Source organism: Dermacentor albipictus, chromosome 2, assembly GCF_038994185.2.
Source record: "Dermacentor albipictus isolate Rhodes 1998 colony chromosome 2, USDA_Dalb.pri_finalv2, whole genome shotgun sequence".
Lineage (NCBI taxonomy): Eukaryota > Metazoa > Arthropoda > Arachnida > Ixodida > Ixodidae > Dermacentor > Dermacentor albipictus.
The window spans coordinates 25,663,161-25,687,467 of NC_091822.1; the positions used below are offsets into that span (position 1 = coordinate 25,663,161).

Sequence of the window (24,307 nt, forward strand, 5' to 3'; positions counted from 1 at the left end):
CAGCGACTAACTCTCCCTGTATTTCATTCTTGTCTGCAGCCGGCGCTGCTGTTTCCAAAGACGGGTCGCTTCAGTCATCATTTAGTGCGGAAGCATTTGCAGTTTGGTGTCGAGAAAGGACAGACTATATGTCCGATTGGAGACTGTCAGAGTAGGTTATCGGGACAGCAGGCTGCTAACTTTGAGCGTCATGTGCAGCGGCATAAGAGCGCATAATAGCAAGCACTAGTCCTGGGAAAGCCGTCGTGTAGCAAATCCTCGGAATGGTCTGGCAGTGAGTAGGCTCTTCGACAATGGGAGGGCAAGGAAGTGAAGCAGACGCAACTCCCGCATGCCTTGCAGATGAGCTCCGGTGTAAGCGTAAACATAACTGGAGAAGATGCCATGAATGCTTGCGTCGAATTGGTCAATACGAACGGTCGACCATTTCGCACAATTCATGAGTTCGAATTTCAAAACATTATTTAACCTGTATTGCAGGGCCTTAAGAACGTCTGTGAGCGTTCAGAATTTCGGATTATGAGTTGCCAAAGAAGCAAAAATGTAAGCAAAAAAATTTATTTCACAGTAACTCCAAAATTGTCGTTTCGCTAAAAATGGACAGGGATGCATGGCTTGATCATGCAATCCTTGGAATGAATATGCAGTTTATTGAAAATGGCAGACTATGCCTGCAGACACTGCCTATCAAATAAATTTTTGAGCGGCACGCCGTGGAAAACTTAAAGTTTGAGCTTCTTGGTGTCCTCTCTGAATACGGAGTAGCTCTGGACCAAGTGTACATTGTAACGACGGATAATTGAGCGAATCACTTAGAGTGAGTGCTGTTCTAGAAGACCCGTTCTAGCAGGTAGCAGGAAACGTCAGACGAGAATTTAAGCGACTGGCCTTGGCTAAACGAGTTGGAAGGAGGCAACGTTTTGGGTGATGGACCACTCCTTCAAGGGATGAGGTGCACAGTTCACACACTGCAACCTGCAGAGCACGGTGCGCTGAAATGTTCAGCAGCGAAGGACCTTGTTATCAAAGCGCGCAACATATTGAACAAAATACGGGTAGCAGCGGTGATGACCCTCCTTCGCAAGCTAAAATTTAAGAAACCAATATTGGACGACCTGACACGATAGATGTCGACAAGCGCCATCATTGAACGGTTGCTGGACCTCCGAGAATTCTGCGATGATTTTTTAGCCATGAAGGTGAGCTCTATCTTACAGGAGAAAGCTGCCAGGTTGTCAGAACGCAGTAGCTGCACTGACTCCCGCTGAGAAAGTCACTGTTGAACTGCAAAGGAAACAGCTCACGATAGGCTATTTTTACGACACCTGGCCTAAATGTCTACTAGAGGTTTACAAAAATTAACACCTCGATAGCCAACCACATGGCCATTGCCATGAAAAGTAGCGAGAAGTTGTTCCTAGGCTTTGCTCTTTTCTGCATTTTGCTCTTTGTTCTATCTAGATCCTCGCTACGACGTAACGTTGACAAGTGAGGAAAGGTACTGAGCAGAAGAGCATCTGGTGACCACATGGAGGCGGCTTAGTGGGATTCTTGGAGGCGATCAAGTACAATTAGTAGTGGCAGCAGAATCTCCCTCTAGGAGCATATGGGCTGAAGTTGAACTTGAGGCCTTCCTCGTGGAAAGGGAAAAGAACAGTCTGCAACCAGCTAGCGACCGTTCAGTCAAAGTTGAAGACGTAAAGAGCTTATTCGTCGCCTTCAAGCAGGCGCCTAGAATAAGGAAGGATTCGAATGTACTGGTCTATTGGGAGAAAGAAAAGTCGTGGCACCGACATCTGTATTCACTTTCCACCGTAGCGTCGAGAGGGCGTTTTGAGGGCTTGCGTACATTCTCATCGAACGAGGATGAATCCAGCAACCCTTGACGGCGTCCGGTTCGTTCGCTCATCTTATTTTGCCAAATAAAATTTGCACCATTGACTGAGCGCATAATAGAATGTTTGGAAGTGGTAAAGCTGTCACAGTATGCTTATTGGCAATCGTACAAGCCAACAGTGCACTCAAACCTAAGAGTGGTTGCGGGAGAAGATGCATTGGAAGATTGTTCTTAGAGCTGCAAATGTCAGCACGGGAAAAAATTGAAAAAGGTAATGCCCTCGAGATAATTATGCCATACATCGAATAAAACCTTGCAGGAAATATTTACTGCAAGAAATGGCCATTAAAATATGCGAAAGATGTGCTATGTGCTCACTCGGAGTGAAGAACTGCACATAACTGGTAACAATAAAGCGTTCAGCGACTTTGCGAATAAACTTTGTTAAAGCCCTAACATTTGGCTAAACGGGGTAGTTTATTCTCCCTAAAAGAGCTTTAGTATCGCTGAGTAAGGATAGAATGCAGCATGAGTGTCAATACTCAATTACGCCATTTGGTTTTCTTTCCCAGGTTTCCTAGCTCCTGCATTCCGTGGTATACGTCAACCGTTATAGGCTGTTAAAAAGTGCAACTTTTAGTTTTCTATTATTGTGCGCCTCAAGATATTCTCACCACATGCCCGACAGCACGACCAAATATTATGCATAGCCTGTAGTTCCACAACACTTCAGATTCACTTATTGTTACCTTTCATTTATTGTAAAGTCCGTATATACTCTCAGATTGCATTAGATACTGCCCATCTCCCTCAATTTCAATTTGCATTTAGAACAAGTCAGAACGTATATTCCAAGGCAACACATATTTGCTTATTTTCATGCTTTCTATGTTCATGGTGTTCAATATTGTGTAACGTTTTCAATGTATTGTTAATTTGAATGCATTCCCGCCCTCTTGTAAAGGCCTTCAGGAACATCATCAAAAATAAATCCATATCTTCCGCTTATTCCGGCTGCATAAGCCGTAATATACAAACAGCAGTGAGGCACAAAGACTTGCAGTCCTCTCCGTCACCGGCACTTTTCTTGTGCGGTGACATTGTGTACTTTGTTTACTGCTCTACGAGAGCATGAGAATAAAAACAAAGATCTTAGCGGTCTTCTTAACTGTACTTTAAAGTAGATGCGACGGCATTTGCATATGTTGAATCTGCTCAACCGTAAAGTTAAGGGGCGCATAGATTAAACGCAATTTGTCTGCATTAGTGGGCAGACTAGGGTGGATTAATGAGATGAGTGGGTGAGCGCTCCGTGAGATCCATCTTTTGGCGAAGTTCCTGTTCGCTTGTCGCGAGTCACAGAGAAGCGTGTGCACGTCGGATCCATGAGGTCGAGTGTCACCGCCGCTTCGTCCGCTTCTTCTGCGCACTCGAACGGTATACACTTGCCGTTATGCACGTTTTGCCACTCGAATCGACGACCACAACCACGAATCGCGAGCGTTCTGCGCATTCCGCGGCGTCAACGAAGCGTGTCCCCGTTTCGTCTCCGTGAGTGTGTAGGAGAGCTCTGGCCCTGGCCACTCTCCTTCCCCGTTGTGTTCCAGGTGGACGTTCCGTGGAATCGTCTCGACTCTTAGCGTTTGTCTGATCCCGTCCGGAACGATGACTTTCTGGCCTTGTCCATGATAACGTGTGCCTGCGAACATTTTATTTCTCTTCAGTTAGTGTTGTAATCGTTGGCCTCACATGGAAAACATTTCGCAGCGGATTGTACTGTTAAGTTGACAAAGTCACAATTTTGACACATAGCTTGGAGGAAGCTTTCACTGCGCGGGTGACACCGGCCATGTCGCGCTTCTCAGTCGAGTGTGTGCACAACCACTCGCAAGGTTCGCTCCCGCGGGTACGTCGTGACACTCGGTCCAGTTTATGGCGCCGACTCGACACGCGGGCTAGCTATTCCATCAGTCTTTACAACAAACTGTGTCGAACTCCCCAAGAATCATGTCTCCTACGCGACGCTTACTGTGTGCAGACGACGTCCACGCTGCCTCCGTCGTTCGGCGAGCTGTACTCTCACGATCTCGACGTTCCCGATGCCACGGCGCCACAGCAGCGCCTCTGTTCTCTGCCTATTCGGATGAGGGAGGTGTTCAGCGGCATCATTCCAACCTCGCAACCATTCGTCTACGACGATTCCAAGTTGCAGCACCGACGGATTTTCTGCTTCTTTGACTCTCAGTGAGTGACCAACCGTACACATTCCTGCAGTACTACCATGCAGTGCACTTCAATGCATTTAAAGTGATCAAGGCGCTCTCGCGCAACGCTATGGCGTTTCATATAGCGCCCGGAATGGACGCATTGGGGCATTCGAGGCGACGTAATGATTGCAAGAGCACTCGAGCAGTCGCCGGACCGATGACATAGACGTTCTCTGCGTATGCCGAATACTGCACAAAAGCCTGTTGACTGTCATTAGCGGCGCGGCAACATTGTTCGCACAGCTTGCAATGAGCCGTTATTTTACTGCGTAGTGCTCAAAAATTGAAACTGCAATAGTTTAAAACTACTCCAGTGCGCTATTTTGTTTGCAGGTTCGCCTGCATTTGTAATAGTAGCCAAATTCAAACAACAAAATAAAAAAAATAAAAACTTGAACCAGCCCCAATTTTAGAAACTGGCTATTGTACGTCTCAAACCCATGGGGACAATGGATTATGGTGCCAGTTTCGCTTAATTAGTATTGAACGTTTCTATAAAACAGTGCCACTCATACCGAGTGAAGGAAAGAGAACAAACACGTCTCCTGCGTTTCGCATTTTCCGTGTCTCATCCACTCATTCTCAGTTGTGCTAATTCGTACAAACACAAGAACGCAATTACGCGTAGCAAACTTTCGTTGCTGTTTCCCCCCCCCCCCCCGTTTGTCTTCTTGTGCACTATAGATAAAGCGTTTTCCCATGACAGTAGTGCCTAATATTTGTTCTATGCCTGCAAACGGGACGGGATGTAAGGACAACCCGAAAACATATCTTCGTAATATTTGCTTACCGACACGGACACGGATCTGCAATTCAAATGGAGGAAAGCTATTCCGCTGCGACAAACTCTTCTACTTAAGTTCACTAGAAGCACGTTCGAATGCGTGAAAAACATTTTGATCCCGTGTTTGTTGTCCGTGGAGACGTGAAATTTTGCCACCCAATAGTTTCAATAAAAAATACTTTTAAAAGAAGTATTCCATGATTAATGAATGAATGAATGAATGAACCATCCTATAAATCACTAGTTCAACACGTTAAGGAACAGCACTGTGTTGTGGTGTAACGTGAAACAAAAAGTCAGCATTGTGAATCAGCTATGGTTGTGGGATAAAAATGGAAGTAAAAAGGAACTACATAAACAGCTATATAATAATCAACACTGCAGCAATACCACATAATTGAAGGAGTCGAAGAACAAGTACGAAAGAAAAGGCAAACTATGTCCAGAGGGCCCGTGTGGCGGCAGAGGGGCGCTGCCTCTATGTACCGACGTGGGAGCGGCCCGCATCAGTCTCAGACTGATCCCTCAGGACAAATAAAGTTCTTTATACCATATATATGAGAAACTACAACAAAGGGTTTCCTGAAAGTGGCACTGTAGCGTTGGCATTGCCCTTTCTCACAAGTTCACTCCTTGCTGTTTGACATACAGCCCCGTGCAGTAGCCCTAGTAGCGAGAGAGACAGAAAGAGAGAGGGCTTGCGCAGCGCGGGTGCCACGGACGATGAACGAGCGAGCGCGCGTAGTGCGACTGAGCATCGGGCGCAACTAGAGAGGAGCGAACGCAGAGCGAGAGCCCCGAGAGACGAGAGGGAGCACGCGTTTCTTGCATGAGTAACGAGAGAGTTGAAGAACGCATGCGCTGCCTTAGAGACCGCACAGAGTGGCGCAACAACATGACCGGACGAATAAACTTTTTAACGGGACAACATTAACGGTTACAGAAAATATGGCGTCGCCGTCCGTCAACCATCGTTTCGACGAAAGCTATTTCGAACCACGCATACCCAACCACGAAGGTCCTGCATGTAGCACAAGGCCGTTACTGAACTAATTGAATATATCAAGGTAGAACACGTCAGACAAATCGTAAAGCATGACTTGCCCATAACCTACCGACGTGATAGCGTCGGACTGTAATTTGAATATACGACAAAGCATAATTCTGTTACGGGATACCTCAAAACGCGAACCTCTTTTCCAGCGTTTCTACCAGTCATGGAGCGGCCATGTCATCTGGTGTGTTTAAATCTCAAACGCCATAAAGCGACGCGCCCGGGTCCTTCAACACCTCGAGATGGCGCTCGAGTCCGCCGTATCGCGGCCCACGGAAGATGCCACGTTTCTTCGCCTTCGTGCAAAGCGTTCGGTGCCAGCATTTCCCGGTAAACATGATGGTTACATATGCTGCTGTAGCCGGGAAGCGTCAGAAGCAGTCAGGGATCCGTGAACACTGTCGTGTTGCTCTCTTAAAGACGAAGCTTAAACGTCCTTCAAATATTTAATGATGTCAGCGGTTCTAACAGGTGCAGTATAGTATTATTGTACCCGTATACAGTTACTCTAGCGCAGTATACCGTCGCACAGCCTGTCCGTGGTTCTGAGGTCTATCCGGGGCGTATCGTCCCAACATCCCTCTTGTGCGCGCGAAATGACGCCAAGCTAAAGACACCCTTCTCGGCTTGCTTTTGAATGCTTGCTGCCGCCCCTACAGCTTACACCGTGCGACCGCGATGTTTGCGTACTTGTGCAGTGTACGCAACCTCACGTCAATGCTGACTGCGGAAATTCACCTGGAATGTTAATATAGTCGCTATCACTATAAAATATATCGGTGAGCGCTTTCGAGAAGGCTGTGTCGCGACTCGCAGGCCGAACAAGGAAGACGCAAAATTTTTAGCAGAAGACCGCACATTCGTACCTTGTAAGCATTCTCTTTCTTCGTGTATTTTGCGACAAGCACTCTAACGTTAACTGCGGCTTACTGTGTTCACGTACCAAAGGATACTCAGACACTCACCAAAAAAACTTAGACGACACTTAAGCTTCGCCTTGGTTCTCTTGGTGCGCCGTGGAACGCGAACGCATCCGAAGATCCCTGACTGCTACTCACGCTTCACGGCAACTGCAGCTTATGTAACCACAATGTTTACCGGGAAACGCTGTTAGCGAAAAGCTATGCAAGAAGGCGAGCTTTCTGGTAGAGACGCGGCCTCTTGCATGGGTGACGATGCAGTGAAAGGGAGTGCCATCTGGTACCGGGGCTTTCACATTTGCCCGCGCAAATATCGGACGCCATGTCCGCGCTATGACTGGTAGAAATGCTGGAAAATGGGTTTGTGTTTTGGGCGCCTGTGTAACAGAATTACATTTTGTCAGACATTAAATTACAATCCGACGCTATCATGTCTGTAGGTAGTGTGTAAGTTGTACTTTACAAATTTTATGATGTTTTTCAGCCGCAGAAATTCAATTGGTTCAGTAACTTCCTTGCGCTACACGGAGGACATGCTTGGTTGGTCAAGCGTGGTTAGAAGTGATTTCTGCTGAAACAGTGATTGACGCCGATGCCGGATTTTCTACGACACGGGGACGTTAACACGCTCAGTTTAACGTTTGCCATGGTTGAACGCGGTTTCATCATCGCTCATACGGCTGCATCCAACCAGCAGTGGCCGAACTGGACAGTCCACAAGGTGGACTCTTACAGAATACCCGCCCGGTTTGTCGAGAGAGAGGGAGATTGTGAAAAGGAAGAGGTGCTATTTTCTGCAGGCGTTTAGGGAGCACCACTCATTGCGCTGGGGAAGGGGAGGGGGACAAAACAAAGAAAGGAGGTCGAAGCGATTGTAGAGCCTGGTACCATTAGGTACAGCTCGCTGTCAGCGGTAGCCAGGCGGCGCATTTACAATTTGCACGACAGCTTCGCGTACTCTAGGAACGTGAGAAGGTGCCAGAAGGTGGAGCTATAGTGCCAGCTGAGAAACAGCAGCTAGAATGCCGATATCGCTGGGAGTCCCAGATGCCAAAATGACACGTAGAGAGAAGCCTTCTCTTTTGAGTAAGCGATGTAGAAACAAAGTAGATGGTTCATCGTTTCCTCTTCGCCGCACGCTGAGAAGGCCGGGGATGAAGCCAGGGCTTTCGGTAGGTCCAGAATGCCGCCCAGGAGCAGTGATCCGCAGGCGAACAAGAGAGACCGCTCTTACCTTGTGAGACTGCGATCAGGAAGTGGACGGCGAGCGAGACCCCTCGCGACGTGCTGATCCCGGTGCAGTGCTGTTAGATGCGGCGCCAACATTTGCCTTGCATAATCGAAGGGCGTTAAAGCGGTGCTGACTGGTACAATAGTTTGCTGTGCTGCCATTGTGAGGATGTCAGCCTCTTGGTTGACCTGGGCGCCGAGGTCAGAAGGGATCCACTTTAGCGACAGCTTGAAGGCACCCGAAACAAGGGCGCGAAGCTTTTTCGCCAGCAGGGCAACGCCAAGGCCTTCGGTCTCCGGTCGATGGAGAGCCAGTTCGCCGATCATGCGTCGCAGAGGATGACAACCGGCTCCTGGGCACCTAAGAGCATTGATCACACAGGAGAGTGTGGTAGTTCGGGAGTCTGTGTGGACAAAGCCGTCCATAAAGATGTGAAGATGTCCGTCCAGCCAGTGCTTGAAGGGGAACGCCGGCGCCTAGTACAAGGCGACAGATGGGCATCACCTTTTTGTGAGGCCCTCAAGCGTTGTAGAGACCTCAAATGGATGACGATGAGGAGGTGTTCGATGAATTGATAGCGTGCGAGGACGGCTGACTACATCCTCGTAAGGAGGAGACAAGCTGCCCATGAACAAGTGAGGTCCCCTACAATACCTTGATAACACAGCCGCACTATGCGGGACACGATTGAGCCTGTCAAGGAAATGGAAGGCCCGTTGTAAGAGCAGCAAGGAAAGCGGCCATGTCTTTTCCTCAACTATGGAGCCAGTAATTTGCGAGATCCCTGACAAGCCAAGAATCATCGGAAAGCTTTCCGGTACTGGAGCTCCAGGCGGTCTACTCGAACCCGTGGGTGGGCCACAAAGGGGGGTGCATAAAGAAGCCTTCACATAGCCGCGCCGACGTATAGACAGGTACTAAATTGCGGTGTGCATCCTCGACCGCAGAGCAGCAGGTGGCATAGCGCCTTTCGGACCTTCTGCACTTGAGCTATGAGCGCCTTGGAAGCTGGCGTCACGAGAGTAAGGGGTCTATCTTTCAGCCCAAATAGGCCACGGTTCGCTTCATGTTATGCATTTGTCAGCCAGCACCATCGGGACTGCTTGTCCGCATATGGTCACGCAAAGATGTACTAGAAAGGCCTCTTTGCATCGTCGTTGAGGACATTGCAGAGAGGCCAACTGCTAGGAGGTAGGAAACAACTTCGTCCAGGGCTCGCTGCAAGCAGGAACGAATGGCTGGAAGTCTTCTAGTTGCACCCCTCATCCACAGAGCTACATCATGGGCGTATACGGAGATGAAGCCACGATCTCGAAGGTCTACTGGGACGGCAGAAGGGAGAGATGCCAGAGCATGTTTGAAAAGAAAGAGGCTCAAGGCGGATACCTGCTGCACTCAGGAATGCACTGACCGTGGGGACCTCACACTCTTTTCCCCCCTTAGGTAAACGTCATAACAACGATCTTGTGAGAAATGACGTAACAAAATAGAAATACCGTAACCCCAAGGTCGTCCAGAAAGCGCTCAATGACGGGGTTGAGGAAGCCATCAAAAGCGCTTTGCACATTAAGAAACACAAGGAGTGCCACTTCGCCGGACCCTCGGCCGTTCTCCAGGAATGATACGACGCCGACATGAAGTCAGCAGTGCACCGGCGATGACGGAACCCAGTCTGCTGTTCCGGGAAGATGTTAAGAATTTGTGAGATCCGCTCGATACGTGCCAATGGTACATATTCTAACATTTTGCAGATCGGTGAGGTGAGCGACGCAGCCTGTACGAGGTGAGTGCCTTGGCAGACTTTCTTTGTTTCAAGATTGGCACAATAACAGCCATCAGCCATGCCTTTAAATTGCCGCCAGACCGCCAGATGCTGTTGAAGTAGCCTAACAGCCGGTCCTTCTCTGATTCAGCCAGGTTCCAGCCTGGCATCGGCATACGGCGTCTATCTACCGGAAGTCAGTCCCGTGCACAGGCCGCTTGGTCCACATTGCGCGGTGCTCTGCTTGGCGTCGTGTGGCTCATAGATCCAGCAACCGCAGCTACGGTAGGGCCTGAACTGCTGTATAGTCACCCAGATGGTGGCCGCCACTACACGGCCTTGAATAGCCCGCATAAAATCCGGGCTATAATTGTTGGCGAGTATGCGCCGGAAGGTTATCCCAGTGGATTAACGTGCAGGATTTGGCCCTGGGGGGGATCGGGCAGCCAAGTGCATCAGCGTGAAGGGATTCCAGCAAAACTTTTTGTTGGGCTAGTTGGTGCATTACTGAAGTACTATAGCGCCAAACAGACGACACAGGAAGAAGAGACACGGACGAGCGCTTTCCGTGTCTCTTCTTCCTGTGTCGTCTGTTTGGCGCTATAGTACTTCAGCGTGAAGGGAAGGTGATGGGACCGCCAAGCGTCAGAAGCCGTGGCCCATGTGTAAGAACAATGTTCTGCTACATTGCTGAGACCCGTGGCTGTTGCGCTGTGGGAGCCACTGCACACACGTCTCTTCCTCTGCGCAATGCCGGCCTGAAGTGCAGCAGCTATCAAAGCATTCTGCGACTGTTGAAACTGCGGGTAGCCCAGGCTATATGATGTGCATTGAGGTCACCGCAGAGCACGCTGTCGTGTCCCAGATGGTCAGAAAGTGGCAGCAGGCCGTGATATTCATAGGCCTGGCAGGTGCACATGGACGCTTGCCACAGTAGTGTCCGTAAATCAGAGCAGCGCGGTCACCGCACAGCACTCCATTAGTCCACTGGTCAGGCCAGCAAGCAGGATTTCGGCGTGAGGGATAGAGCAGCGCACGAAGACCACACGTTTGTCGCGCAATAGCATGGTTTTGTTTGCTTTCAGGAAGGCCACACGCTGCTCGGCGCCGTCGGCAACTACAGCATCTACAACTGCACCACAAGACAACGCACAGACGCTGCTCGGCGCGGCTGTAGCGGCGAGGAATTGGCCTTCACGCTGTGTCTCGCTTCAGCGTGAACTTAGCATCGAATGCTCAGCGCATCCGAAACGACCAGGACTCAGTGCACTTTACACATGTCGCAGATCGGTTACGAGTATGGTTGTACACGCGGCAAGGTAGTTTGACCTTGGCTGATGTTGAAGGTCAGATTTCTGTAACCAAGCGTTTCCGGGTTTGTACCAGGAGTAGTTGAAGCTACCACGCTGCAGAGTAGCATGTGTTCGACATACTTTACGTTCCCTGCACCGAGAAAGATGTTGTATGCTGACATACAACAAAGCTGTGCCGTGCATGTGCTTTCACCGAGTTTCTACTCACAATGTGATGTGTATTTTGAAAAACTCCAACCATGTGTCAAGGATAGGATGGGCGTAACTTTAATAAAGTGCCAGCAAGCGACGGTTTAACACGTCGTGACGCTGGGCAAGCGTCGACCCGGGGTTATACCCTACTCTGCCCTACCCCAGTTGGTCCCGTTTGTAATGGGTCATGAGGCTCGTGCTTTTCGAGCGCACCTCGGGCCTGCTGGACGGCCCATAGTTGTGTGTCCTTGTCTGCTGACTGCTGTGCACCTTGAAGTTCGGGCGGGTAAGTCCTGGAGGTAGCCACCGTCGGGAACCTGGCACAGTCCCACATGATGTGTCATTGGTCCACTGGACCAGCTGCACAAACACCACACAGCCCACTCGGATAGAGCTCTGGGTGAAGCACGTGCAGCATTGCGGGGGCGAGGAGTGACGCGGTCTGTAATTTCCTTAGGATGACGCCCTTCTCCCGAATGAGTGCCAGGTAGGGAGGCGCATTGTCCGTCGAGCTAAGTGGTAACACTTGGTTACTTCGGCATAACTGGTCAATCTGTCCTTAGTTTCTAAACACCACTAGGAACGGTCACTCTCGAGGGCACGGAAGGTAAGCACCCGCGCCTGCGAATGTGTCCAAATTAGAAGTGGAGGAAATCAACTGTAAGTTAGTGTGTACTGCGAATGTTTAAGCGTTAGGAGGGCGGGGGTGCGGGCTAGGTGTTCTTGCTCCCGATCTTGAGTTCGCCGAACTGATCGCGGGTCTGAAGGTTTGAGGGTCATCCATATTGAGAATACTTTATACCGTTTTGATTAGGTCCAATACACTCTTATTCAATACTGGCGTGGTTGCGTCTTTTCCTAGAATCACTGGAGCAGCTAGGCTGCGCTGAGGGAGCCCCAGCCACCGGCAATTCCGTGTACACTATATGGGTAACGCGACGCAGCCGCAAACGCCCTCAACGAATTAAGGAATCGACAGGTGAGGTGTGTACAGGCCACTCTAAACTTCGTTGGTGGCCTGTCGTGGGTTCATCAGCCGGCGATTTCGCAGAGGGCAACCCTATATCGTGCTATTACAGAGAACCAAACTTTGACTTACGGGACGGAAGCGTTCCCTCTCAGTGGTACTAGCACATGTTGCATTGCGGCCGTTTCTACCTGCACTGCCTGCGCTCTGAGTACAGTGGCGACGGCACATAGCTTAGAAACAAGCTAAAAAGAATTATGGACGATTTAACAGTAAATGCAAAAGAATGCGCCCGCAATACATCGCACCGCTTTAATGGGACAGATGCACGATTCACACCGCCTTCGCCTCATTGCAAAGTGTTATTCAGCAGCTCACTGGACAAACGTGCGTACTGCTCGCAGAGTGAAGAGCAAGTGATAGTGGTGCCGAGCAGACCACCGTAATTTGCATTATGTATATAAGTTGCTGGGTTAGTTATAGTAGATAAGCATAAATACCCAATAAAGTCGATGGAAAGACGCACAAATGCACAAATGGTAGCCCATTTGGTAAGAGCATCGCACACCAAATGCGAAGACGTGGGTTCGTAGCCTACCTACAGCAAGTTGTCTTTTCATGCAGTTTCATTTCTATTCCTTATTCATTTACTAAATACAAGTAATTAATCCTATGTGGTCCATCTTTGCTGGTATCTTATGATATGACCAATATAAAACAGACCCCTCGGTATCCCTTCCTCTTGTATATATAGATATGACGCAAAGGCCACAAGATAAACCCGCACACTGGGTTTTATTGCCCAGTCACGCATACTTATGCCTCATCAATGCTGATCATGCTGAATGACCGTGAACCATCACAGATTTCCCCTCCCCCAGAGAAATGGTCAGTTGGCTGGGGCAGTAATACTGGGGCGATTCGCTGACATGGACAATGTCGGTACGTCTACGTAGTGGCTTCAAGGCTCGGTCAATCTCTTAATTCACTGCGGACACTGCGGAATATTTTAAGGCCATTCCATCACTGCAAATAGTCTTCCTTGGTTTGGATGTCACGGTGTCTCGTAGTGCATAACGTCATTAGCTTGAAGTTCACTTGGTAGTAACTTTTTGCCGTATATGAGCTTGTTCTTTTCTTGGTACGTGAGAGAATTATGAACTGCAGCCTTTCTTGCCTCTTGCAGTTTTTGGGCTCGCTGTTTAGCAGTGGTGGATAAGAAGGCATTTCCTACATCAGAAAAGAAGGTGGCTACTAGGTCACTTCATGCGGATCCGGTTGTATCCGTTAACGACCTCCGAAAGATCTTGAATACATGGTTGGTTTGTGAGGGCCTTCATTGACATTGCATTTGAGCAGAGTCACTTTAGTCTGATTTGTGCGTTCTTTCTTTCCGTTGCACTGTGGATGCTGAGGCGATGTGAGGAGCTGATGAATGTTGTTGTATTTCAAGGAGAGCTTGAATGTGCCTGGGGTAAATCCTGTTCATGCTCAGAGAGAAATTTTTTAGGCTTTCCAGAAGCGAATATGTTTTTCAGGCAGGATATGCAGGCCTAAAATGTGTTACTTCTGTGTGCAAACGCCCACAGATAATGCGTGGCCTGATCTATCGCTTAGTGAATGGACGTCTTTGACACGCCGTATCCTCCAAGGCCACCGATAGTGCCCTTGTCTAGCAGATCGAAAAGTTGTTCTTTAAGGTGCAGAGACTCCAATGACCAAACTGGCTTGCTTTTCGGTTTCTTGCTTCTCTAATTTGTGCCGCAATGACGGACATATGTGGAAACGTCATACATAATTTCTCGGCAATAATATTGCGGTGAAAGTATTCGCAAGGTTTTCTTCTCTCCAGCATGTCCAACGTGGCCGTAGGCTTTCTCGAGAACTCCCATTCGGAAGACATAAGGGACATATACTTTCTTAATTCCGTTTCCCCTATTTTCGATCGTGTGTTTGCAATGCGGGCGGTCATCTTGGTAGTCTTGAAGCTCTGGTGCGGAATAAGGTTGGTTCACAGGACTCCAAGAAAACTTGTCTACTTCAATCTTATCGCTGTCTTTATGGCGTCGGATGCTCGTTTCACACATAGAAAGTTTTAAGGGCCACCTAAATAGCCATCTGGGAGGATTTTCGGGGTTCTTCAGCCACTGTAAGGAAGCATGGTTGGTTATGACAGCAAAAGGTTTTCCATGCAGGTGACAGTGTGACTTGTCGACAGCGTAACTGATGGCCAAGCGTTCACTCTCTGTAATTCCGTAATTACGTTCGTTTTTCAGCAATTTCCGCGAATTATAAGCCTCAGCGTGTTCGTTTGCTTCGTCATCTGACTGTTTCAGGACAGCTCCGATGCCTACATTTGAGTAATCTCAGGTGTAACTTGAATAAATAATAAAGATGAGAATAAATAAAGCAATGGTTTGTCGGCGCTGAATATACTGAGTATTGGCACCTCGGTTAGCCATTTCTACATCTCGTGAAAAGCCAAACAATAAACGTGCCATTCTCACTGAGTGTCCATGGGAAGCATTCTCGTGGGAGGATGAACGGCATTGCTAAAATGGGGAATGTACTGCCAGTCGACATTGATGGTTCTATAAATATTTGCAGGTCTTTCTGACATGTTGGTTTTGTAAACCGTAAGATTGCTTCAACATTGCTCTTTTTGGGTGTCACTGTGCCGTGAGGAACTCTGTGCCCGAGATAGTCAATTGAATTCTGAGCGAAATAACACTTCTTAAGCTTCAGCCTAATACTCTTGATCTTAAGGCTTCCAATAAAGCGTGCAAGAGGCTTACATGCTCCCGAAATGTGGTGGACAACACCACAGTGTCACTGAAGTGGTTGATAACATTCTTCTATTGATCTGTTGTGATTACCAATCTTACAGCCCTTTCAAATGTGGCGGGGGCGTTCTTTACGCTAATAGGCATAACTTATTGTTCATAATAGCGTAAGATGTACCGAACGGCGTTTTTGGAATATCCTCGTCATGCATTTAAACGCACTAATAACGTTACGTAATATCTAAAGTTGAAAATTATCGAGAGGTAATGAAGTTATCTAGCACGTCATCGAAACGTGGGATAGGCAGTGTGATAGCTTTATGTCTCTGGTAGTCGGTACGCAATCGGGTATGGCCTTCGCCTTTCCGCTAGGACGAAGGGTGCAGTGTAAGTTGAGAACGATGGTTATACTACACCTTGTTGGAGAGGACAGGCAACATGTCTGGTAATGTCCGCTTTGTCGGTCTGGGGCCATCAGTATGGCGGTTTGTGAACGGGAACGTTATTCATCAGTGTAATGTGGAGTTGCTCACTCGCGATGCACTCGAAGTTCATTTGAGATATCGAAAAAAATCTTCATAGTTCTGGAGGACGTCCTTCTATGCGGCCTGTTGGCTCCTCGAGATGGGCAATGTCGGCACTTAGGAATGAAGAAATTTCAACGCTAAAGACTTGAATTTGATACGTCCGAGCGGAGTGGGTAATATTGTTGCCTTGGTACAAAGTCATACTGTGAAGGCTCAGTAAGAGGTTTAAAAAGCAGGCGCTGTGCAGGCAAAGTGACAGTTGTGTCTTCGCACCTTGCAGCACGTGTGCTTGGATTGTCTTTTTTAATATTGGTATTTAGAGTTCTATTTGAACGCGGCCCAAAGTTTTTGTTGTCAAGGTGACTTGTTGAACGATGATGCGTGGACCCTTTAGTAACTGAACCTTTACAAATTTGATCGCAGTATCGTTGACGTAGCTAATGGTATCTCTTGTGTCTACAGTTGCGCTCACAGCATTCCAGTTCCCAGCGGCATCATACCGTATCAACACAGCTTTCAACCGCTCTTCTCATTTCCCTGGTCGACGGCAATGGCGGAAGCGCTTCCACGGCGATGGCATGCTTCGTGCCAGTGAAGCTTTCTTCTCTACCCAGCTAAGGCGCAGTGTCGGAACACACTCGGAGGCATGCTTGGTGGTCCTGCTGAGTCTTGTCGCTTCGCAGCAGGATCACACTGTACCATTGCACGCCTTGCTGAACGGCAAATGTAGGTGCGTTGCAAAGACAAATGTGCCTCTAGTGCAGCGGAAAGCCGCTTCGCAGGCGTTGAGAATTGTTTCGCAGCTACATGCAGCTCCATTTCCGAAGTCTCACCGTCAGTCCAGCCTGAAATGATATGGGCGTCTTTCAAGTCAGCAAGGCAGCAGAATTGTACTGACTTCGTAATATTGCTTTATTAGTTGACCCCTCCTCAGGCCACCATGTATGAACCAGCGCAATGTATCCCAGATGGGCGCAGTGAACCGTTCCAGCGTGCTTTCCTTGATGCCATTCTATGAGTCGAACGTGTCGAAAATCTCGGTCAAATGCCACCGGAATGCCTCACCTTTCAGGTGATTTCTGACGTGTTGTAATTTGTCTCGCTCCAGCCATCCTATGGTTGTCTCCTTGGAGTCAAAAAAGCGTAGCCATTTGGCTACATGGGCGCCATCTTCTGCTCCTGTGCACTCCGGCTTGTTGATCACACTTTCGCACGTGCTCATGATGTTGCTGAGGTTCATCTTGGCGACCTAATGTGACGCAAGGACCATGATGCGAACTCGAAAACAGGGTTTCATTTTTTAGTCGCGCGCACTTCTCCCTAATTCAACTCATTCAATATCATCCTCCTGAATAGCCGTCACACACACAACGCACCAACCTCTCTCTCTCTCTCTCTCTATATATATATATATATATATATATATATATATATATCTATATATATATATATATATATAAATATATATATATGTACATACATATATATAAATATATATATATGTACATACATATATATAAATATATATATATATGTACATACATATATATATATATATATATATGTACATACATATATATAAATATATATATATATGTACATACATATATATATATATATATATATATATATATATATATATATATATATATATATATATATATATATATATATATATATTGTACTGAAGGCACTGGGTAGTGGGCATGGCGCTGGTGAAAAGAGGAAGCCGACAAGAAGCACTTGCATGCCGTTTCGCTATAGCACCCCTTTGTTTCTGCCTACCGCTGCAAACCTAGAACTTGCGCTGCCAGGCGAACACCCCCGCTGGATTTGGTGGAGGTGCTGGGTTTCTCTTCGACATCCTTGAACTTCGCAGCGGGACGCTACCACCAGCTATTGAAATGGATGATCTGGAACCGTCCCGGGCTGCTGCTCTCGCGCCCCCGGTTATCGTCTGCTTTGGGGCAATGCGGCAGCGCGTTCCTGCCATATTTAGTGGCACAGATGACCACGAAGTGGAGTACTGGCTCACCGAATATGACCGTGTAAGCGCCTATAATTATTGGGAAGACCGCACCAAGCTCACGTATGGGATCTTTTACCTCACTGACGGCAAATTTATGGTTCTGCAATCATGAATCCAATCTTACCACCTGGTCGGTTTTCACGGCAACTTTGGCAGAGGTCTTTGTCCGTCACGCCCTTCGTCGGCTTCGTGCTGAGCAGCGCTTGCGTGGTGGAGCTCAATGCCTCGATGAGACCTTCCCCGGTTACATTGAAGACGTGCTCTCGGTCTACAAGCGGATCAACTTCTCTATGGACAAAGCTGACAAGGAAGGTCTCAATGACCATGCCTTCCAGAAGCTCCTAGCGAAGAGTCCAAGGACGATTGCCGAGGTCATACAGCTCCGTCAGCATTACGATGAGCTGCACAAGTAGCGTTCCTCAACACGCGCTGCTCAACAGGACATTGCAGATCTGTCTCCCTTGGATTTAGACCGCAACGCTGCCGACATCTGTGCTTTGGAAGGCATTGTCATGGAAGGCATCGATGACCATGCCTTCCAGAAGCTCGTAGCGAAGAGTCCAAGGACGATTGCCGAGGTCATACAGCTCTGTCAGCATAACGATGAGCTGCACAAGTAGCGTTCCTCAACACGCGCTGCTCAACAGCACACTGCAGATCTGTCTCCCTTGGATTTAGACCACAACGCTGCCGACATCTGTGCTTTAATGCCAGACATAAAGCAGTTCATCCGGCAGGAAGTCGCACGCCAACTCTCTCTGGCGACCAGCACACCCAAGTCGTTGGCAACCTTGGCTCCTTCACTTCATCACGTAAGCCAGACGCAAGTTTTCCCGGCGCTGCAACCCGCACCTCCTCCACAGCCTGCTGCTGGACCGCTACCTTACGCTAACGCTGTCGTCCAGCCTTACGCTCCCCCCGCTCCTGATGCCTTCCGGGCCACCGGCACCTTCCATGCGCCGGTGTGACGTCCGATTCTCATACCTTACTCGGCTGCTGAAGCCCCTGTCGTCAACCCGTGTCGAACACCTCATAACTGACCAATATGCTCGTCATCATCATCAGCCTGGTTACGCCCACTGCAGGGCAAAGGCCTCTCCCATACTTCTCCAACAACACCGGTCATGTACTAATTGTGGCCATGTCATGCCTGCAAACTTCTTAATCTCATCCGCCCACCTAACTTTCTGCCGCCCCCTGCTACGTTACCCTTCCCTTGGAATCTAGTCCGTAACCCTTAATGACCATCAGCTATCTTCCCTCCTGATTACATGTCCTGCCCATGCCCATTTCTTGTTCTTGATTTCAACTAAGATGTCAATAACTCGCATTTGTTCCCTCACCCAATCTGCTCTTTTCTTATCCTTTAACGTTACACCCATCATTCTCCTTTCCATAGCTCGTTGCGTCGTCCTCAATTTGAGTAGAATCCTTTTCGTAAGCCTCAAGGTTTCTGCACCGTAGGTGAGTACTTGTAAGACACAGCTATTATACACTTTTCTCTTGAGGGATAATGGCAACCTGCTGTTCATGATCTGAGAATGCCTGTCAAACGCACCCCAGCCCATTCATATTGTTCTGATTATTTTCGTCTCATCATCCGGATCCACCGTCACTACCTGCACTAAGTAGATGCATTGCCTTACCACTTCGAGTGCTACGTTACCTATTGTAAATTGCTGTTCTCTTCCGAGACTGTTAAACATACTTTAGTTTTCGGCAGATTAATTTTTAAACCCACTCTTCTGCTTTGCCTCTCCAGGTCAGTGAGCATGCATTGCAATTGGTCCCCTGAGTTACTTAGCAAGGCAATATCATCAGCGAAGCGCAAGTTGCTAAGGTATTCTCAGTTAACTTTTATCCCCAATTCTTCCCAATCCAGGTCTCTGAATACCTCCTGTAAACACGCTGTGAATAGCATTGGAGAGATCGTATCCTCCTGCCTGACGCCTTTCTTTATTGGGATTTTGTTGCGTTCTTTATGGATGACTACGGTGGCTGTGGAGCCGCTATGGATATCTTTCAGTATTTTTACATACGACTAGTCTACACCCTGATTCTGTAATGCCTCCATGACTGCTGAGGTTTCGACAGAATCAAACGCTTTCTCGTAATCAATGAAAGCTTTCTGTAAGGGTTGGTTATATTCCGCACTTTTCTCTATCACCTGATTGATAGTGTGAATATGGTCTATTGTAGACCTTGTAGGCCTTTACGGAATCCTGCCTGGTCCTTTGTTTGATAGAAGCCTAAGGTGTGCCTGATTCTATTTGCGATTACCTTAGTAAATAATTTGTACGCAACTGACAGTAAGCTGATCGGTCAATTAGTTTTCAAGTCTTTGGCATGCGCTTTCTTAAGGATAAGGATTATGTTAGCGTTCATCCAAGATTCTGGTATGCTCGAGGTCTTGAGGCATTGCGTATTTAGGGTGGCCAGTTTCTCTAGAACAATCTGCCCACCATCCTTCAACAAATCTGCTGTTACCTGATCCTCCCCAGCTGCCTTCCCCTTTTGCATATGTCCCAAGACTTTCTTTACTTCTTCCAGCGTTAACTTTGGGATTTCGAATTCCTCTAGACTATTTTCTCTCCCGTTATCTTCGTGGGTTCCACTGGTACTGCATACATCTCTATAGAACTCCTCAGCCACTTGAACTATCTCATCCATATTAGTAATGATATTGCCGGCTTTTTCTCTTAATGCATACATCTGATTCTTGCCAATTCCTAGTTTCTTTTTCACAGCTTTTAGGCTTCCTCCGTTCCTGAGAGCATGTTCAATTCTATCCATATTGTACTTCCTTATGTAAGCTGTCTTACTCTTGTTGATTACCTTCGAATGTTCTGCCAGTTCTATTTTATCCGTAGTGTTAGAGGCTTTCATACATTGGCGGTTCTTGATCAGATCTTTCGTCTCCTGCGATAGTTTACTGGTATCCTGCCTTACTGAATTACCACCGACATGCATTGTACATTCTTTAATGATGCCCACAAGATTGTCGTTCTTTGCTTCAACACTAAGGTCGCACACTAAGGTACAACACTAATATGCTATTCCAGCTGTTTTCCTGGCCACGTAGCACGATTCTGCCACCATCGCAGCCTCCGTTTACCTGACAGTGGGGGCCTCAAGCTACAGGTCTGCTCGAATTCTGTCATGACCCTCCTCTGGACTCGTCTTACAGACTCCTGCCACCTTCGATTCATGCTGGTCGCCTTCGCCACGTCGCCGAACCACTTCTCCCATGGCTCGCCGACCAAGCCCAGCAGCCCGAGAGGAAAACTAACAGTCGCAGCTGCAGCGGCAAGAACTCCGCTTCCGTCGAACATTTCAAAGCCTCATTCTTCCCCTGCGAACGAAATTGAACTATCTGTAGACGGCGTCACCTAGACGCACGTATTGACACGGGAGTCGCCATTTCTATTATTAGTGAGAAGCTTTGCCGCAATTTGAACGCAGTGACCATTCCCTTCCTCTTTCTCTGCGAACGGCAACCTGGCATCGCATTCAGTCATCAATGTCTTGCACAGCAATGTCTTGCATATCAGTGTCTTGCACAGCAATGTCTTGCATATCAGTGCCGCGCATTGACCCTGGCGACCAGTATCCTCAAAGTTCTTGCCTACTGTGACATCGACATCGCACCTTTCTCCGCCGCTCTAGTCCCTGTGTTTTGCAACTCGGCTGCGAACTCATCTGTTCCGTTCACGCCGTCGTCGACTTGTGCACGCCGCCGGAACTTTCTGCTTCCATTTGCTGTCGTCACTTTTTACGACGGTTCTTCTGCCCTCTACGTGTGCGACCCGTCCGCCTGCCCATCATCTCTACCCTACGGCGAATGCCTGGTTACCTCTTAAGCTTTCTATTGCGTTCTCCCAGCTACCATGTTTGCTGATACGGCATCACTTCCAATTGATGCCGTTGCTCCTCCCGCCGTGACCGATTCCCCTGCGGACGTATTTGCTCTTGCCGTCGATGTGGAGTTCACACCTGCGCAGCACAAATTATCACGCTACTCCAGCATTTTCGTGCGTCATTTGACATTGACCAACCATCATTGGGCCGAGCGTCCGCAGTCATTCACAGTATTGACACCAACTAACAAAAACCATTCAGTGAGCATCCCTATCGTGTGTCGGCCGCTGAATGCCAGATCATCGACCAGCAGGTTGACGACGTACTGGAGCGTGGCATCATCCAACCCTCCAAGAGTCCCTGAGCATGTCTGGTTGTCCTCGTTAAAAAATAGATGGCTCCATATGGTTGTGCGCCGATTATCGTCGCCTTAACCGAATAACGCGCAAAGATGTCTATCCTCTTCCGTGCAGCGATGATGCTTTGTACAGTCTACATACAAAGAGGGGAATTCGTTTCCTGACTGGATCTGCGCGGCGGGTACTGGCAAGTGCCAATGACAGAGGCCGATCGCCAAAAGACACGCTTTGTAACACCTGATGGATATATGAAGTTACCGTCATGCCATTTGGCTTCTGCAACACGCCTGCCACTTTCGCGCGCGTGGACACCGTTCTTCGAGGGCTGAAGTAGAAAACGCGCCTTTGTTATTTAGATCACATTTTGGTTTTTTCCACCGACTTTGCGTCGAACCTCAGCTGCCTCGAGCACGTCCTTGTGTGCCTCTCCACTGCAGGACTCCAACTAAATTTGAAGAAATCCCGCTTCGGCGCTCATACGCTCACTATTATCGGCCATGTAGTTTCAATACACGGTATCCTCCCGGACCCCACAAAACTTAGCCCCATATCCGAGTTCCCTACACCAACCAGCATGACAGAGCTTCGCAGCTTCATCGGCCTATGCTTATATTTCCAACGCTTCGTCCGTAACTTTGCCTATATCATCACCCCTTCGACACAGCTTCTCACCGGCCGTTCTGACCTATCGGCCTGGTCTCCGGCGTGCGACGACGCATGGCAGGAAGTGTGACGCGCTCTCACCTTGCCTCCAGTACTGAGACACTTCGATCCCTCTGCTCCAACTGAGATCCATATGAAAGTTACCGGTGTCGGGCTCGGCGCTGTTGTTGCGCAACGCAAGGATGACTTCGAAGAATACGTCGTCGCGTATGCCAGCCGGACCCTTACCGACGCCGAGGTGAACTGCTCATCTACTGAGAAGGAATGTCTGACCATAATTGGGGTATCCGAAAATTTTGTCCTTATTGTATGGGCGTCCATTGAACATCGGGTCCGACCATCATGCACTATGCTGGTTATCTACACTAAAGATCCAACTGGTCAGCTCGCGCGTTGGGTATTTCGCCTACAAGAGTAGGATATCCGCCTTGTTTATCACTCAGGCCGAAAGCACTCAGACGCGGACGCTATATCCAGGTCATCCCTGCATTATGGTCATCTCCACAGGTCCGTTTCCACTTGCAGTGCTTTCGCCCTCAACGTTTCTAACATGTCATCAGAGCAGCGCAAAGACACATGAATCTTTCCGCTTATTCATTTCGTGCATAGCCAGTCGCCATTGCCGATCTCTCGGACGCTCCGTTGCCAAGCCACGCACTTCATCATTGGGGATAACCTGCTGCACCGCCACAACTACAACTCCAGTGGCTGCGTGTGGTTGCTTGTTATAACCTGACAATTCGGCTCCGACATCTGCGCCACATTCCACGACGACCCACATTGCGGCCACACTGGTGCATTAAACACATACTCTCGTCTCCAGCTTCGGTACTACTGGCACGGTATGTGCCGTTTCGTTTGCCAGTATGTGTGGTCATGCCACATATGCCAACGACGCAAGACGTCACCTCTGTAGTGGCTGCACGTGTACCGATAACTTAAACGTGCGCTACAGCGACACGCCCCCTAGATAAGAGCTTATATATCAAGGCGCCGAGCGTAGCCTGCGCACTTCTTCCCAGCTTATCGCAGCCGGCGGCCCAGCTGTGCTGGCGCTCGCCAGTCACCTTGTCAATGGAATAAAGCAATTCCCTTTCGCGTACTTTCCTTGCAACCGCCTGGTTCCTGCCTGCCTGGAAGAACACCACATATTGGCGACGAGAATCAACGCATCGACAACGGGACCCTGCAGATAAGTTGGCAGTCTCTTCTTCGGAATCGACAATACTGCGAAATGGCCTCGCAGCTGGGACAGATGGAACCTTTTGACGACTCGACCATTGACTGGACATCGTACGACGAGCGACTATCATCGTACCTGAGGGCAAACAAGGTTACAGCCGACCTTCAATTCGACGTTTTCGTGAGTCTCATCGGTCCGAAAACCTACCAAATGTTAAAGTCTTTGACTGCTCCCGATGCGCCTACATCGAAGTCGATAAGCGAGTTAAGGAAAGTTTTGAGCAAACACTTGTCGCCAAAGCCATCCGTTATTGCCGAGAGAGCCAAGTTTTATCGCGCCGTGCAGGGCGAAACGCAGACGATAACTCAGTTTGTAGAAGAGATACGCTGGCTAGCTCAAACCTGCGGTTTCGGTTGTTTTTTCGACGATGCGCTTTGCGACAAGATTGTGTGTGGCATACGGCGAATAGACATCCAGAAACAGCTATTCGCCGAGGACAAGCACTTAACTTTCCAGAAGGCAGTTGACCGTGCTCTGGCGTCCGAGGCCGCAATGAACAATGCAGTGATAGCCCATGA

At 48.6% G+C, this 24,307-nt stretch overlaps 1 protein-coding gene and 1 long non-coding RNA gene across 5 annotated transcripts in view; one reads left to right on the forward strand and one right to left on the reverse strand.

The window, feature by feature from the left end:
- The window catches only part of LOC135897913 (uncharacterized), a 103,041-nt gene that overhangs the window by 24,595 nt on the left and 54,139 nt on the right, over window positions 1-24,307 (reverse strand). The window lies entirely within an intron of this gene.
- LOC135897911 (uncharacterized) overlaps window positions 1-24,307 on the forward strand; it is a 145,078-nt gene that overhangs the window by 20,206 nt on the left and 100,565 nt on the right. For all 3 annotated transcript variants that reach the window (XM_065426603.2, XM_065426604.1, XM_070533530.1), the window contains one exon: window positions 3,876-4,081. In XM_065426603.2, the coding sequence (XP_065282675.2) occupies window positions 3,876-4,081 (206 nt within the window). The remainder of the gene's footprint in view (window positions 1-3,875; window positions 4,082-24,307) is intronic.